The following is a 16991-nucleotide window of genomic DNA, read 5'->3' on the forward strand; positions in this document are numbered from 1 at the left end:
CCACTCTTTTCTGAACTTAAAAACGGAAAGCGTAATGCTGGTGGTCAACAAAAGAGGTTTAAAGACTGTCTCAAGGCAAATATAAAAAAAAAGTAGTATAAACACCAACAATTGGGAAACACTGGCCTGCGAGCGCTCCAGTTGGAGAACAGCCTTTCCCAAAGGTGTCATGGGCTTTGAAGACACTTGAACTCAGGACACAAGGGAGAAATGTGCTAAGAGGAAGGCACGCTTGGCGTGACCAACTCCCGCCTGGAAACCTATGTCCCCACTGTGGAAAGACGTGTGGCTCCAGAATTGGCCTCCACAGTTACTTACGGATTCACTGTTAAAACTGTGTCTATGGAAGACCATCTTACTCGGCTATGAGGCATCGCCAAAGAAGAAGAATCTGGTGGCAATGTAAAACCATTAAAAAGGCCTGGGAAAAGACATATAAAGACTTGAAGAGAATGTGGAAAATGACTGTTAAAAAACCCCTGAAGTCATGGTATTGAGATGCACAAAACTTTGGCGGAAATGACTGGCAGAATCCGCGACCAGGGAGAAGAGTCGGTGGAGGAAGATTGGAAGAAATTCAAAGACTATCTGCAGAAACATTGCAAAATTAAAGAATGTTAGAGTGATGTTGGATTGAAAACAAGTGGCTTCCAGCTGTACAGGATTTAAAGTTATAGATAGATTAAGATTAAGTCTTAGGATTAAAAAAGTTTAAGGAAATGGAAACTTGGTTTTTAAGAGGTAAAATTTTAATGTTATATTATATTAAGATTAAAGATTGGGATTAAAAAAGAGGGAAAGAAATTGCTGGACAAACAATTTGAACTGGAATACAAAAGAGGGAGGTATGAGGAGGTCCAGAAAATAAGTAAATTTAAAAATGGAGATGAAAAGGTGAGATTGTTTTTAACTGTTTTTTCTTTTCTTTTTTGTCTTTTGTTTTTTGTTCTTTTTTTCTTTTTTGGATTATGTATGGTGTATCTTTGAATTGTGTATTTCTTTTCTATGTTTTCATGTGTTCTTTTTATTGGAAAAATTAATAAATATCATTAAAAAAAAAAAGAGATGCACAAAACTTGATGGGCTTATAAAGCGAAAGATTTTGTTCCTGCATCTGAGTGCTGACAGATCAGCCCATCCCTATAGAAGGAAGAAGCCACTGCCAAAGAAGATAAAGAAGATTGGCAAAAATTAATTAATGAACTATGCAGGACATATTAGATAATTTGAAACCCAAGAAAGAAAGAGGATATTCTTTTTTTTTTTTTAAGGGAAATGTTTAAAGCATATTTTTCAAGGGTTGTGTACAGACTTTTGCATTAGTAGAACTTTTTAAAGTCCCTTGTATTAAGATGAATAAGGTTTGAAAATTGGATTGTTAAGAGTATAAGGCCTTATGGATGCGCATGAATAAGTTAATACAATGGAACCAAGAGGGGGAGCAGAGGGAAGTCATCTGAGTCAAGATTTATGATTTGAATTTCTATATTTGTTTTGTTTTACTTTGTTTTTGTATTGTTATTTTATTGATTTTTCTTTTTTTTGTCATTTTTGGAAAATTAATAAATTGTTATCAAAAAAAAGGGGGGGGGGAGAAGCAGAAATACTGAGCCGCACTCCCTAGGAGGATATGTTCACACCACCAAAGGACCAGAAAAGACTGTTTATGTACGCGGCAACAGCCACACGGATGCTACTAGCCCAGAGATGGAAGGAAGAGACAACCCCACCAGAGAAGAATGGAAAACCAAGTTGCTGGGCTGTGGCAAAACGGCAAAATTAACTGGGAAGCTCAGAAATCAAGGACTTTTCAAAAGAGTGGGACGGGGAAAGTATATGATTTACTTACGAGACCACTGCAAGCTAGTTCAAACATTGGCAGGATTTTAACCACACGGAAAGTATGGATAATTTAGAAAGATAAAAAATTGGATAAGTATTGATATGCAGATGTAAATATTATCAGTAGGACCCATGGAAGGGATGGAGGGAAGTCAGGAAATTCAGATCAGAGCAATCTCGATATTTGGACTTTGAATTTATATATATATGATTTCTTCACACCACTCAAGTTGGAGTTCACTTTTTATTAGCGAAAACCAGTGTTTCCCCCCCTAAAAAATAATGTTACTCTCATTTCCCTACTCATATTGAAACACTGCCCCTCAATGCAGCCACACTTAGATTCACAAAATGTTTAAGGGTATGCGTCCCCCCAGAAAAAAGCAGTGGCGAAAACACAGACTTGACAGAGGGTCAGGCTTAATGAGCTCAGCAGCTTATCCCCATGGATCAGTTGCCATGACTAAAAGTCCCTGCTTCCCCACAGCTGTCTAAGTCCCCTCTTCTCCAGGGCTTTTCCCCAAGCAATCGGAGACTTTGCCTGCAGGCAGCCTGCCTTTGCTCCTCCCATTTCATGCCTCTTCTGGTTCTGGGAGAGGAGCTTGTCGCAGCAGGAGGGGGAGACACCCGTGATTCTTCACCAGCTGGACTCCTCGCCTTACTGAAATGTGCCCACTTGACTGCTTCATTCAACAGAAATGGCCCTGTTACAGGCGGCACATAAGACCCGCTCCACATTTGTAGGAACTCAATATTTTAGTGCGGCAGCACCTACACCCTGGAACTCCCTGCCTATTGATATCAAGCAGGAGCCTTGACTGCACTCCTGTGGGCACCTGCTGTAAACATCCCTGTTTAGACAAGCCTAGTTAAAGCTATGGTTTTCCCAGTAGTGATGTATGGAAGTGAGAGCTGGACCATAAAGGAGGCTGATCGCTGAAGAATTGATGCTTTTGAATTATGGTGCTGGAGGAGACTCTTGAGAGTCCCATGGACTGCAAGAAGATCCAACCGATCCATTCTGAAGGAAATCAGCCCTGAGTGCTCACTGGAAGGACAGATCCTGAAGCTGAGGCTCTGAGATTTTGGCCACCTCATGAGAAGAGAAGACTCCCTGGAAAAGACCCTGATGTTGGGAAAGATGGAGGGCACAAGGAGAAGGGGACGACGGAGGACGAGATGGTGGGACAGTGTTCTCAAAGCTACCAGAATGAGTTTGACCAAACTGCGGGAGGCAGTGGAAGACAGGAGTGCCTGGCGTGCTCTGGTCCAGGGGGTCACGAAGAGGCGGACACGACTAAACAACAACAACCAAGAGGTTTAGAAAGCTACTGGGAGTTTGAATGTTTTTAGGCCATTGTTGTTGGCTGGAGAACTGCATCGCAACATCTGGGACAAGGGGATTTCAAAGGACGGCTCTGCTTTGCATTGCATACGGTTTTAGAAAGTGTGAATTAGGCCGATTTGCCTTTAGATGAATTCAAGCTGACTTTCTCCCTGCTTATAGCAGCTTCCCAGCTCCACCTATGCACTCCCAAGCTCATGGAGAGGGGCTCTCATGGAGAGAGAGAGAGAGAGAGAGAGAGAGAGAAAGAGAGATGGGTTTCAATACCTGATAGCTGTTATCTATTTGATGCGCTGTTTAATATACTCTTGCAATGCTTTCCTTTCCTGCCCCAGAGCCTCCGAAATCTGACTTGCTATTTTTTTAAGCAATCTGATAAATAGATGCACCATTCTTCAGCTCCTTACAGAACAGAAGCTTGATATACCTCCTTCCTTATATTCCAATTCCGATGAGGAAGAGAGGGAGAAAACAGGCCATTATACGGGATATTGCAGTGGCAGTCCAGGAGGTGGTTTGCATGGTTTTGACTTTCGTGTCCAAAGAGTTGCAGGAGATTATTTTCTCTCTTTTTCTGGAGGTGGGGCAAGTGATGAGCTTTGGTGGAACAGGAAGAGACATGCCTTGATAGCATTAAATTAGCAATATGTGGGTTGGATTATACTGTAGACATGGAGAGCTTTGAAACAAGTGTTTTCGTTTTAACCTTCTGTCTGGGGGCAGGCATCTCATTTTGCAGATGGGGAATTGAGGTGTGGAATCTGGATATTTTAAACAGTTTACCTGTTCGCTTTGTTCACAGAGGACGAGATGGTTGGACGGTGCTCTTGTAGCTACTAACATGAGTTTGACCAAACATGAGTTTGACCACTGCGGGAGGCAGTGGAAGACAGGAGGGCCTGGCGTGCTCTGGTCCAGGGGGTCACGAAGAGTCGGACACAGCTAAACGACTAAACAACAACAACAACAAAAATAGAGGTCTTCAGGCAGCCACCCCCCTCCCCGTGTGTGTGAGAGAGAGTGAGAAAGAGAGAGAGGGAGGGAGGGGGAGAGACAGACAGACAGACAGACAGACAGACAGACAGACCAGGGACATGTCTGCAGCCTCTTCATCCCGAGAATGGAATAATTTGTCCCCTGTAGTAAATTCCATAATGAAGCGATGAATCACCAGGAATAAATCTGCACTATTACAAGCGGGTGAGGACAAACTGCTATTGATTTACAGCCTGCAAATCCTGTGAGTCTTCCTGTCACAGGAGGGGAAGGAGGTGTCCTGAAGATGTGGTGTCAACACCTGCTTGGTTTTTAATCCAACTTTTCTCTTCGTTTTATGGCATGCGCATAATCATTAGGGAGAAGCTGGCCCTCTTCCGTGTGGGGAGAGAAATCTGATTCAGGGTACATTTTATTGCAAATGAAAAAGGTGGCAGAGCAGCTTTTGAACTGGTTGCAGCGGGGGTGGGAATCCGGCAGGAGCTGAGGGTCCAGTTTGGAATATATACCCCCCACCCTCAAATGAAAATTTAAATGTGGGCGGCAGAGAATCATGCGTTTTGAGTGCAGGAGCCCAGGATAGCAATTCCGAGAGGCCAAAGCAGGGAAAGTGAAAATGCAAGGGACAAAGACAGACAGAGAGATGCTAGAACCATGCAGCTAAAGGTAAAGGGACCCCTGACCATTAGGTCCAGCCGTGGCCGACTCTGGGGTTGCGGCACTCTTCTTGCTTTATTGGCCGAGGGAGCTGGCGTACAGCTTCCGAGTCATGTGGCCAGCAGGACTAAGCTGCTTCTGGCAAACCAGAGCAGCGCACGGAAACGCCGTTTACCTTCCCGCCGGAGCGGTACCTATTTATCTACCTGCACTTTGACGTGCTTTCAAACTGCTAGGTTGGCAGGAGCAGGGACCGAGCAACAGGAGCTCACCCCGTCACGGGGATTCGAACCACTGACCTTCTGATCGGCAAGCCCTAGGCTCTGTGGCCAAAGCATGGAAAGTGAAAATGCAAGGGACAAAGACAGACATGCTAGACCCATGCAGGTAGGTAAAGGTAAAGGACCCCTGGATGGTTAAGCCCAGTCAAAGGTGATCAACTCCCACCCGGAAACCTATGTCCCCACTGCGGAAGGACGTGTGGATCCAGAATTGGCCTCCACAGTCACGGACTCATTGCTAAAACCGTGTTCATGGAAGACAATCTGACTCGGCTACGAGGGATCGCCAAAGAAGACCAAGTCTGTACCGAGTTGCCAGCCTTTTGCTGGGGTAGTTGAGAACAAAACCTCATCTGGAGTCCAAGAGGGGCCTTCATCAAACAAGTTTCCAAACTCACGATCCCTCTTTATTGTATGGATTACAGCCTTCGCAGAGCATTTGTTTCCAATTTCCATCAACACTCTTGATAGCAGTGAGCAACTAAAAGACACTACAATCAGAGATTTAAGATGCCTCGGTTGCCCCCTAGTGGCAGCTTGTATATACTTATTTTGCTTTGCCTTTTTGAGAATGTCACGCTGAGCAGTGGGCTTGATCCATCAGGTTCCCTGGCTTCTCCCGCTCCGAATGGCCGGCCTGCCTGCACTCTCAAGGGTGTCATTGGGGCCTAGATCCAGTTGGAATGGTAGCACATATTCCTGGAAGCCAAGGTTGCCATATTTTGGGGGGCAAAGCTGTACTACCAACCTTACTGGTTGATGTATTACAGTATTTTAATATTTTTTTGGAAGCCGCCCAGAGTGGCTGGGGAAGCCCAGCCAGATGGGTGGGATATAAATGATAAATTATTTGTTGTTGTTGTTGTTTAGTCGTTTAGTCGTGTCCGACTCTCCGTGACTCCATGGACCAGAGCAGGCCAGGCACTCCTGTCTTCCACTGCCTCCCGCAGTTTGGTCAAACTCATGCTGGTAGCTTCGAGAACACTGTCCCACCATCTCGTCCTCTGTCGTCCCCTTCTCCTTGTGCCCTCTATCTTTCTCAACATCAGGGTCTTTTCCAGGGAGTCTTCTCTTCTCATGAGGTGGCCAAAGTCTTGGAGCCTCAGCTTCAGGATCTGTCCTTCCAGTGAGCACTCAGGGCTGATTTCCTTCAGAATGGAGATGTTTGATCTTCTTGCAGTCCATGGGACTCTCAAGAGTCTCCTCCAGCACCATAATTCAAAAGTATCAATTCTTCAGCGATCATAATAATAATAATAATAATAATAATAATAATAATAATTGCTGTATGCTTGTGAAACATGGACCATTTGTAAACATCATCTCCAACTCCTTGAAAGACTCCATCAACAGTGCCTCCAGAACACACCACTTGGGAAGACAGGTGTACTAATGGCAGTGTATGGAAAGAAGCAAAGATCACCAGTGTTGAAGCAATGATTCTTCAACATCAATTTCGTTGGACTGGTCATGTTGTGAGGATGGCTGATTACTGTCCTTTACCAAAGGCGTCATGGGATTTGGAGACACTCGAACTCAGGACGCAAGGGAGAAACGTGCTAAGAGGAAGGCATGCTTGGCAAATCCACACCGTGATCAACTCCCGCACGCGAACCAATGTCCCCACTGTGGAAGGACGTGTGGATCCAGAATTGGCCTCCACAGTCACTTATGGACTCAATGTTAAAACCGTGTTTATGGAAGGCCATCTTACTCAGCTATGAGGGATTGCCAAAGAAGACGGCAACTCCTATTCAGTAGAAAGACAAAGTACTGTATTTTTCGCTCTACAGGACGCACTTTTCCCCCTCCAAAAATGAAGGGGAAATGTGTGTGTGTCCTATGGAGCGAATGCAGGCTCCTTGGCTTCAGCAATAGCAATGCAAAGCCTCCGAAGCCCAGAGGGAGAGCTCCCCCCGCAGTCCGGAGGCTTCACGTTGCTTTCGCTGAAGCCGCCTGAAGCCCCCGGAGCGCAGGGAACTCCCGCTGCACTCCGGGGGCTTCAGGCAGCTATCCGCAAGCCTTTGGAGTGCAGCAGGAGTCCCCCCCGCGCTCCAAAGGCTTGCGGATAGCCGTCTGAAGCCTGGAGAGCAAGAGGGGTGGGTGCACACCGATCCCTCTTGCTCTCCAGGCTTCATTTCGCTGGAGAGGCGCTGCACAGTTTTCCCTCTCTGCGTAGCGCCCCTTCAGCAAAGCGGGAGGAGAAATGGAAGGGGCTCCGCTTCTCCTGCCGCTTTGCTGAAGGGGCGCTGAGCAGAGAGGGGGAGAATTTCCCCCCCTGTTTTCCCCCTCCTATGGTTCGGTGCGTCCTATAGAGCAAAAAATACGGTACATAAGAAACCAGAAGATTTCTGCAGGATCAGGCCCATGGCCCACCTTGTCCAGCGTCCTGCTCTCACAGTGGCCAACCAGATGCCTCAAGGGGAACCTGAAAGCAGGATCGAACACAAGAGCCCTCTCTCCTCCTGTGGTCTCCAGCAACTGGCATTTGGAAGCATTGCTTCCTCTGACTGTGCAGGTGGAGCAGAACTATCCTGGCCAGTAGCCATCAATAGTCCTCTCCCTCATTAGTCTAGTCCTCTTTTCAAGCCATCCAAGTTGGTGGCCATCCCTGCCTCCTGTGGCAGGGAGTTCCACAGTTTAGCTCTGCACTGTGTGAATAAGTCATTTAAAACAATTCTGTCCTGAATCTTCCAAGTACTCAGCTTCACTGAATGTCCCCGAGTTCTCAGAGGGGGACTGGTAGGGGGGAATTCAGCCCATTTTGTCTGGGGTTGCGTTCCCCTTGACAGCTCAGATTATGTTGCGTGTACTCTGCATTCATCCCTGGGAGCCCAGTTTTGGAGCAGAGTCCATAAGTGCTTTTGCACAGCTCACAAAGGTCGCCTTTCCTGGATCTGACCACCTGAATCTGGTGTGTTGTAAGACACCTTCCCTAAATGACTTCAAGTCTTAGTGTCCAAATCAAGGAAAGTCATAGCATTGCTCTATTCTCTTTGGGCTAGACCCCACCTGGAGTCCTGTGTCCAGTTCTGGGCACCACCATTTTAGGAGGGTCTGGAAACCATGCCTGATGAGGAATGGTTGAGGGCATATCTAGCCTGGAGAAAAGAAAATTGAGAAGTGACAGGATAGCCAACTTCAGATATCTAAAGGCCTCTCCTATGGAAGATGGAGCCAGTTTGTTTTCTGCTGCTTCCGAACCAATGGACTCAAACGGGAAGGAAGGAGATTCCAGCTAAACATCAGGAGGAACTTTCTGAAGGCAAGACCCACTCGACAGTGGGATGAATTCCATCAGGAGGTGGACTCTCCTTCCTTGGAGGTTTTTAAGCAGAGGTTGGATGGTCAAATGTCAGGGATTCTTCAGCTGCGATTCCTGCATAGCAGGGGGTGGACTGGATGACCCCTAGGGTCCCCTCCTACTCTGATTCTATAATAAGGAAAACAAGCATTCTGTTCCCCCTGTTTGAATGCACCTTAGGGCAGGAGCCAAAAGCAGCTTCTAGGCCCTTGGTGGGGTCCTTAAGGAGGAGAGACCCCTTTGGCTGCACGGCATGTGTTAACATCCTCCCCATGTTCACGGAAGCAAGAAGAATTACTGACGAAAAAAGAATGGAGGATGAAGTTGATGGACTACCCAGAATTAGACAATTAACAGGAAGGATTCGAAACCTGTGGGATCAGAGATTCTTAGAAGACTGGAGTAAATATATGGGCTATTTGGAAAGTAACTGTGATGAACAGATTACGCTAGTAGGACTGCAAGAAGTTCTGTAAGGTGGATTATTTGAAACATTGCAAGAAAGACTATGAAGAGAATCATTAGTTAAGGATAATTAAATGTAAAATAAAAATTAAGAAATGCATAATAAGTGATAAAGAATGGGAAATCGTCAGAGGTGTTGACGGAAGTCTAAAACATTGTATAAGATGAGAAGATATGCTGTATGACTGTTGGAACTGATACGTTAAAAAAATTAATAAAAATGTATGTGTGTGTATACACACACACACCGTATTTTTCGCTCTATAAGACGCACCAGACCACAAGATGCACCTGTTTTTGGTGCGGAGGAAAACAAGAAAAAAATATTCTGAATCTCAGAAGCCAGAACAGCAAGAAGGATCGCTGTGCAGCGAAAGCAGCAATCCCTCTTGCTGTTCTGGCTTCTGGGATAGCTGTGCAGCCTGCATTCGCCCCATAAGACGCACACACATTTCCCCTTACTTTTTAGGAGGGAAAAAGTGAGTCTTATAGAGCAAAAAATACGGTGTATACACACACACACACACACACATCCTTCCCATGTTCTTGAAGAGTGGAAAATGCACGGCGACTCACTTGCCAATGACAGAGCGACAACAACATATGCACACACACTGTAGATAAATGCCAATCCTTTATTTATTCCAACATTGCCATCTCCAAAGGAAAACACAGCCTCAAATCCTGCCCCAGCATTACAGTGCTCTTTCCAGTCTCTCAGCAGAGAACAGTGAAGATATGAAGTCCAGCACAACTTCCGCCAACCTGACGCGCTCCCAGATGTTTTGGACGGCAACTCCCAGCGCGGCTGCAGTGGCGGACGGGAACTGTAGTGCAAAACTTCTGAAAGGCATCCAGGCTGGGAAAGGCTGGTTTTTGCTACTTCTAACAGATTGGAAGAACGTCGATGCATCGTCTGTGCAATGGCAAAGGAGGAGAGCAAAGGCCAGGAGTCTGCGAGGGCCTTGCACAGAAAGCAAACCATGGAGAACAACAGTTTTCGACTGAAAATAGAAAGAAAACATAAAGAAATGGAGAAGAAAGCAAAGGTCTGTAGTGCTTGGCTGAACTGGAAAGGCTTCATTCAGACAACCCTGGAAGCCCATGGAAATCTGCATCGGAAGTACAGCGGCAAACATAAAACCGTTTATCGGGCTCCGTTGCTTTAGGCACATGCTGGTTTCTTCGTCACGCATATGAACTTTGGACCATGCAAAATCTTGAGAAAGTCCTTGTGCTTGACCTTAAGCTACCCAAGTGCGTTAGGGGTGGGTGGGGGTGTTTCTGTACACAGTGCAACAACCCCCACCGACTTCAGTGTGTGCTTCTCCCTTTGGCCTAAACTCACCACACCTTCCCACAACTTTGCAAACGGATTTTACATTTAAGAGCAATAATTGTAGCAGTGGGCATTGGGTCAGAGAGCAGAGAGACGCACCAAGCCATTGTCTCTCCAGCGGCTCCCCCACCCAAGCCGGAAAAAAAATTATATATATATATAACATTTTTTAAAGGCAAAATGGCTCATTGTACATCCAGATGTCTTGCACACGCACGCCTCTGGGTTACAGGTGCTGCGCAGTATCGGTTTGGACATTTACGAAGTATCAAGATTTTAATTCAAAACGAAAGGTACAGCCGCACATTACATTGCCAAGCAAAACACAGCAATTGTGGGGGAATCGGGAAGACAGCTCACTGCCTTGGCAAAATCTGTTGGAGAGATCTAGATCTTTTAATCAGCACTTCAAAAACCTGATGCACAGGAACTCCCCAGTTTTGCACAGCCTTCTAAAACGCCAGATCCCGTCAGAGTGTGTATTAAACAACCTCCCAAATTATTCCATTTTGCCCTCCTCTGTCCCAGGAAAATTTCCGATTTGACTTCTCAAACCCTGCTTCGAAAGAAAACAATAAATTTACAAATCTAGTAGGAAAGAGAGACAGGCGCAATAGATGTAGGAGGGCAGGAGCTGGTCCCCCCCCCCCTTTACATTCAGAATCCAGGATGCCAAAAGCAGACAATACAACCTGGGCAGAAGGACAGGCTGAACCGCAAAACAAAGCCAAGCCAGATTATTGCAGAGGGGGCTGTCTTGTTAAGTGTGCCGTTTAGAAGCCTAGCTGCTGATGCTAGAGGCTGGTTCTACCCTGGCGGTAAAGCCCCCCAAGACTTTGCACACTCAATTTTTTGTGGGATTGCTCAGTTGCAGCCTGAAAAGGTTGGTTTGCTGGCATCCGACATTGGAAGAGTGTGCAAAGGGGAAACCAGTAATAAAACCCTTCCTGCCTGAAGGAGCAGGAAGCAACAAATTAAATCGTTGTGTGAAGTAGTCAGAGCTTTGCAGAGTAAAGGGCTGTTAATTGAGGGGAAGAGAAAGTGTTCTTTTAAGTGCACTGAGAAGTCACTCTATGAATTTCTCTTCCAGCTGACTGGGGGAAAAGGGAAGCCTCAGCCGGGCCAGAAAGTCCCAGCGTGGAAGCAACTTTAGGGGCGAGAAACCTTATAGCTCCTGGAAAGGAATGGGACAGGGTGGGCTCAAGCTGTGAATCTCCAAAGCCAAACCTCCACATGCTACATTGGAGAATGGCGGCTAAAGAGAAGCAGGTGCTGGTTATTCCTCTGCCAAAGAAGGTAGTTTGGGGACAGGTACTACAGTACGGAAACGCGGAAGGAGGCACCGAGGGAGAACTCCCTGTCCGGGGACTCAGCTACAAATAAAATGCTTCAAAGGTGTTGTAAAGTGCAATATACAAATGTGGCACTAGGTGGCAACAGAGAGCTAGGCAAAATTCAATGCGTTTTTAAAACAAAGCATTTTCACAGCGTTTTTAATGTGTGTGTCGATTCCACCCGGGAGCTGCAGAAGAGGAAAGCCGCAAGCCGCCCTACATGTAATGCTGGGGAGGGAACAGGCAGCGGTATTGCTTGCTAACTGGGGGGACTCTTGTCTTCAGGCAGAAGTAATGTAAGTGGCAGGTTTGTGTGTGTGTGTGACATGGAACTTTGTGTTTTTAAGTGCGCAAGGTGGGGGTTGCCTCCAACCAAAGTGGGCCAGGAAGCACTTTGCAGCAGGAGCTGCTCCTGAGGTTCAGGTGTCCATAATGCCTCCCACTGTGCTCCACATATCTTGAACGGGGATCAGCCACGGAGATCAGGAACCAACACCCCAAGACAAAACAGTCCAGCTCTCCAGCTGTGTGCAAAGTTCCCTGAGGGGTGGGCGGAGAGGTGCTACAATCTCAGCTAAGCGCCCCAATGCTACAAATCATGCCTCCCTGGGAACCCCAGGCCTAGCGGTGCCGGCTCTCGTTGCAAGCTGCAGCCAGGGAAGCTCACCTTGGCAATGAGACCTGGGATGTGCCCAGGAAGACCCATGGATGGCATTTACAAAGGGGGCAGCCTTTGCAAAGGGCACCTTCCTTTCTAGGCCTTTCCTCCCAAGAGTGGGTAGGACAGGGGTCGGGAACCTAAGGCCCATGGGCCACAAGCGGCCCATGGACCCCCACTGCCCGCTCAGGGACCCCCGCCGCCCACTCCTGCAGCCAACGGGAAGCTGCGCACGCCTCCTCTGCGCCAGAAGGAGCGCCAGAAATAGCATTTGCGCTTGCGTGCGTGCGCACACACTCCGGCCCACCGTGGCGTCTGATCCAGCAGCAAAAAAAGCTAATTCTCTTCTAGGCTGCATCCGCAGAAGTCTAGTGCCCACAGATCAAGGGAAGTCAGAGTCCCACTCTATTCTGCCCTGGTCAGGCAAACACCTGGAATGCTGTGTCCAATTCTGGGCACCACAAATTAAGGAGGATGTTGACAAGCTGGAAAGTGGGCAGAAGACCAAGATGATCAAGGAAACTAAGCCTGATGAGGAGCGGTTGAAGGAGCTGGGTATGTTTAGCCTGGAAAAGAGGAGACTTGAGAGGAGATATGAGTTAAAAGGTAAAGGTAAAAGGACCCCTGACCATTAGGTCCTGTCGTGGCCGACTGGGGTTGCGGCGCTCATCTCGCTTTACTGGCCCAGGGACCCGGCGTACAGCTTCCGGGTCATGTGGGCAGCAGGACTAAGCCGCTTCTGGCGAACCAGAGCAGCGCACGGAAACGCCGTTTACCTTCCCACCGGAGCAGTACCTATTTATCTACTTGCACTGTGACGTGCTTTTGAACTGCTAGGTGGGCAGGAGCTGGGTCCAAACAACGGGAGCTCACCCTGTCACGGGGATTCGAACCACCAACCTTCTGATCAGCAAGCCCTAGGCTCTGTGGTTTAACCCACAGTGCCACCCGCGTCTTAATAAATGTGCAATTGTTACTGTTTTGAACTTGAATTACCTTCTTTAGTGGGTGGTGCAAAGCATTATTCTGAATAAGGCTTTTGAATAGGGTTTGAGGGCACCGGGGATGAGTTTATGGAACAAAGGGGGCAGTGGCCCCAAAGGCTGGGGAACCCCTGTGCTGGATGGTGAGCATCCCTTTGGACAAACCAGTTTCACCTGCATGCCAGGGGAAACCATTTTGGAGCAACCGACTGGAAACCTGCACGGAAAGGAGCAGAGGATAGGGAACAGTGCCAAATTCAAGGAGGCTTGCTCAGGAAAAAAATTTCCTGCACGAAGGACCCCATTGTCTGCACTCACCCTTGCAAGAACCTAATGCGTTTAAAGCCCAGTGTATGTCTGTGCCCTTAAGAAGAAAGTCTTGGCCCCCAAACCTAGCCTTTGACAGGACCTCCCCAAAGTTTCCCAGCATGTTTGGGGGGTGGAGGCACCAGCAAGTAATCTGGGGACAGAGGGCAAGAGGAAGACCCTTTCTCCCTGCCATGATCCCAATGTCCAACCAGGGGGGAGACACCCAGAGGTTTAAGCATCTCTCAATTTCCTTTCCCTGTGCTGAACGTCAGCAGAATCATGGCCTCTGCTCACCCCGCAGGGGAAATGGAGAAAAGACCCCCCAAAGATGCGTCATGGGAGCGGCTGACAAGACTGAGCAACGGAGGAAGAGACCCCAGTTGTGTGTGTACACAGGCAAGCTTTTGGCACCTGAAACAGCATCGTTCAACGCCGAGCGATAATAAATACAAGGTTTTGATGGGATGCAGCAACACGGGAGAAGTGGGAAATGGCAGCTTCATCAGTTAAAAAAAAAAATCAACCAGCCAACCATTGACTATTCTATGTCATATAAAAATAAACCATATATTAAAAAACAACAACAACCAGACCATTGGACATGGCACGGTGGGAGATGGAGGACAGAACGGAAAGTCCCAATGTGTGTGTCGGTTGATTTGCTGCAAGGGAGAGTTAACACTTTCTGACCAAAAAGGGGAAACAAACCTAAAAGATCAGGAGGGGAGGGCAGGGCAGTGAAATCTAGGCCGGGACGCAAGTCTGGGAAGGAGAGGAGAGCCATTCCTTTAGGGGTTTTTTCCAGGGTGTAGATGGTTCAGGTAGGTAGCCGTGTTGGTCTGACGCAGTCAAAATAAAGTAAAAAAAATCAAAATATTGTCCAGTAGCCCCTTAGAGACCAACTAAGTTTGTTCTGCGTATAAGCTTTCCTGTGCATGCATACGAAAGCTTACACCCAGAACAAACTTAGTTGGTCTCTAAGGTGCTACTGGACAATTTTTTGATTTTTTAAAATTTATTTCTATGTGGTGCATCTTAGGGCAAAGTGGGCAACCTGGATCCCCCCCCCCCGCCCAAGGCACTTCAAAACAGCCTGCTATAGTGTGCTTTTTTAAAGTTCCTAGGCCTCATTGTTTCAGAAATACGAATGAAACCTGAAAGGCTGAAACTTCTGTAAATTAAGAGGAAAGTAAGTCTAAGGCCAGTAGCTAACCTGTTAGGTGTTTCAGAAGAAGCGGGGCAATGCCGGAAGTACGTTTGGCAGTTGTATCTCATTCAGAATATGTCAAGAACATTTGTGCAGGAAAAACTCAGCCTGGAGCCAGCCTGAAATGACTCAAGTTTCTATGCATGTGTGAAGTTAAGGTGAGGGAATGTGGTGAATTTATACACCAGGAGAATGCACTTTTGCTATGCCTGAGTAAAGCTGCCTTAAATATCACAATGGTGCGGCTTTTAAAAAGACCATCGACACCACCTTCTCATCTTCTCAAATCCATGTGACGCTTCCACCTAGAAGGTGGAATTAACCATCTTTGTCTCCTGTTTGCATTCGCGCTAAAGAGGGAAGGAGAGAGAGAAAGAGCCAGAGAACATCTTGTTGGCAAATGGCGGCCTTGTGAACTGCAGGAGGCAAAAAAGATGCAAGAGCATCTCCCCTGGATCAGGCCAACGGGGTCCCCCCCCAATCCAGCATCGTCTTCTCACACTGGCCAGCCAGATGCACATCTATGCGTAGCCTGCAAGCCAGCCAGGAGTGCTTTGGCCCTCTTCAAATCGGCAATTCCCAGCAAATGGTACCATATTTTTCGCTCCATAAGGCGCACCGCACCATAAGGCGCACTTAGTTTTTGGAGGAGGAAAACAAGAAAAAATTATTCTGAATCCCAGAAGCCAGAACAGCAAGAGGGATCTGGCTTCTGGGATACCGTGTGGCTGTTCTGGCTTCTGGGTTAACCGCACCAAGCCTCTTCAGGGCAGCGGGATGAAGGCTCCCCGTGCCCAAAGAGGCTGCGCACGGCTAAGGCAGAAGCCAGGACAGGTGCGTCGCTGAAGGACTGCGCAGTTCTCCCTCTGTGCGCAGCGCCATTCGCTCCATAAGACACACTCACATTTCCCCTTACCTTTCAGGAGGAAAAAAGTGCGTCTTATGGAGCGAAAAATACGGTACTCAGAGCATCTCCTGCGTTATGTCGACCCCTCTCTGAAAGCCATCTAAGTTCGTGGCCACTGCTAGATACTGGGAGAGCCGATGCTCTGTTTTAAATTCGTGCTGCGTGAATACAGCGCTACCTTGGTTCCCGAATGGCTTAGCTGGCGGACAAATCGGCTCCCGAACCTCGCAAACCCAGAAGTAAGTGTTCCAGTTAGCAAACATTTTTTTGGAAGCCGAATGTCCGTTTCGGCTGTCGGCATTGTTTCCGGGGCCAATCAGAAGCCATGCCTTGGTTTTGGAAGTTGAATGGACTTCCGGAACGGATGGAGTTCAAGAACCAAAGTACCACTGTAATTGCTTCCTCTTTGTCTGCCCTGAAATCTCCCAAATTTCAGTCAGAGGCGTTTGGATTCTAGAATTACCAGAGAGGGAGGGGGAAAACCTCTCTGTCCCCACGGTCTCCGCAAAGCCGTGGACATCTCCATCACACTTTTCCCCCATTAAAAGAAACAGCCCCAAACACCATCACTTTTCCTTGCTGGGGAGTCTCCTCCGTTCCCTTTATCATGAAGGCGGTGGGCTTTCCTTCACTGGAGGTTTCTAAGCAGAGGTTGGACGGCCCTCCGTCAGGGGTTTTTTAAAGCTGTGGTTGCTGCATTGCAGCGGGTTGGGCTGGATGACCTTTGGGGATCCCTCTCGACCCTACGACCCTGGGCTTGTTTCGGCTGCCCTCTTCCCAGCCCCACGAGATCCTCGCTGGGCAGTGGCAGCCGGAAGATGGTGCTACGTGATCCCAAAACTAAAATGCGCGACGGGAGAGGTGGGCTGTGAAAAAGCTGCCCCACAAAAGCCAGATTTAACTGCCCTGCCCAGGAGACCGGAGGGAGATCGCCAAGGGAGAAACTCAACGAACTGGAGAAGAGGCACTGTTTGTGGACGTCACGATGCTCAGGAAGGAGACCATTCCCCGGGAGATCCTTGGAGGCTGGAAGGAACCCAGGAGATCTCCAGGAAGGATTCCAGCAAAGTTTGCTACAGAAGAGAGTCAGTATCAGCAAAAAAAAATTGCCTCGTTCGTCCTACTGCTTATAGTGGTAACCTGCAAATGAAAGAAAGAGAAATATTAACTTGCTTTCAGTCCCCTCGCTGTCTTGAGAAGAGCAACAAACCTTTCAGCTCTTGTGGAAAACAAAGATGCTATTATTTTAGTGCCGTATATCAACATGTTTTAAAAAAGAACGCAGGAACATGTTGCAGTTCTTAAAACGTCTTTCATCTAAATTAACTGGGGTCCATTTTTAACTTTTTGCGTGGATTCCCTTC

The 16991-nt window shown here is 47.6% G+C and overlaps 1 protein-coding gene and 1 long non-coding RNA gene across 4 annotated transcripts in view; both read right to left on the minus strand.

The window, feature by feature from the left end:
* Positions 1–9505: 9505 nt before the first annotated feature.
* LOC308478183 overlaps positions 9506–16991 on the minus strand; it is a 118047-nt gene continuing 110561 nt past the window's right edge. The window contains exon 2 of the long non-coding RNA XR_013986890.1: positions 9506–13217. This is a non-coding gene — a long non-coding RNA (uncharacterized lncRNA). The remainder of the gene's footprint in view (positions 13218–16991) is intronic.
* The window catches only part of CCDC50 (coiled-coil domain containing 50), a 49137-nt gene continuing 41651 nt past the window's right edge, over positions 9506–16991 (minus strand). For all 3 annotated transcript variants that reach the window (XM_081007506.1, XM_081007505.1, XM_081007507.1), the window contains one exon: positions 9506–16767. In XM_081007506.1, the coding sequence (XP_080863632.1) occupies positions 16755–16767 (13 nt within the window). In that variant the 3' untranslated portion in view covers positions 9506–16754. The remainder of the gene's footprint in view (positions 16768–16991) is intronic.

The sequence above is a fragment of the Podarcis pityusensis genome (assembly GCF_964106645.2).
Source record: "Podarcis pityusensis genome assembly, chromosome: 5".
Lineage (NCBI taxonomy): Eukaryota > Metazoa > Chordata > Lepidosauria > Squamata > Lacertidae > Podarcis > Podarcis pityusensis.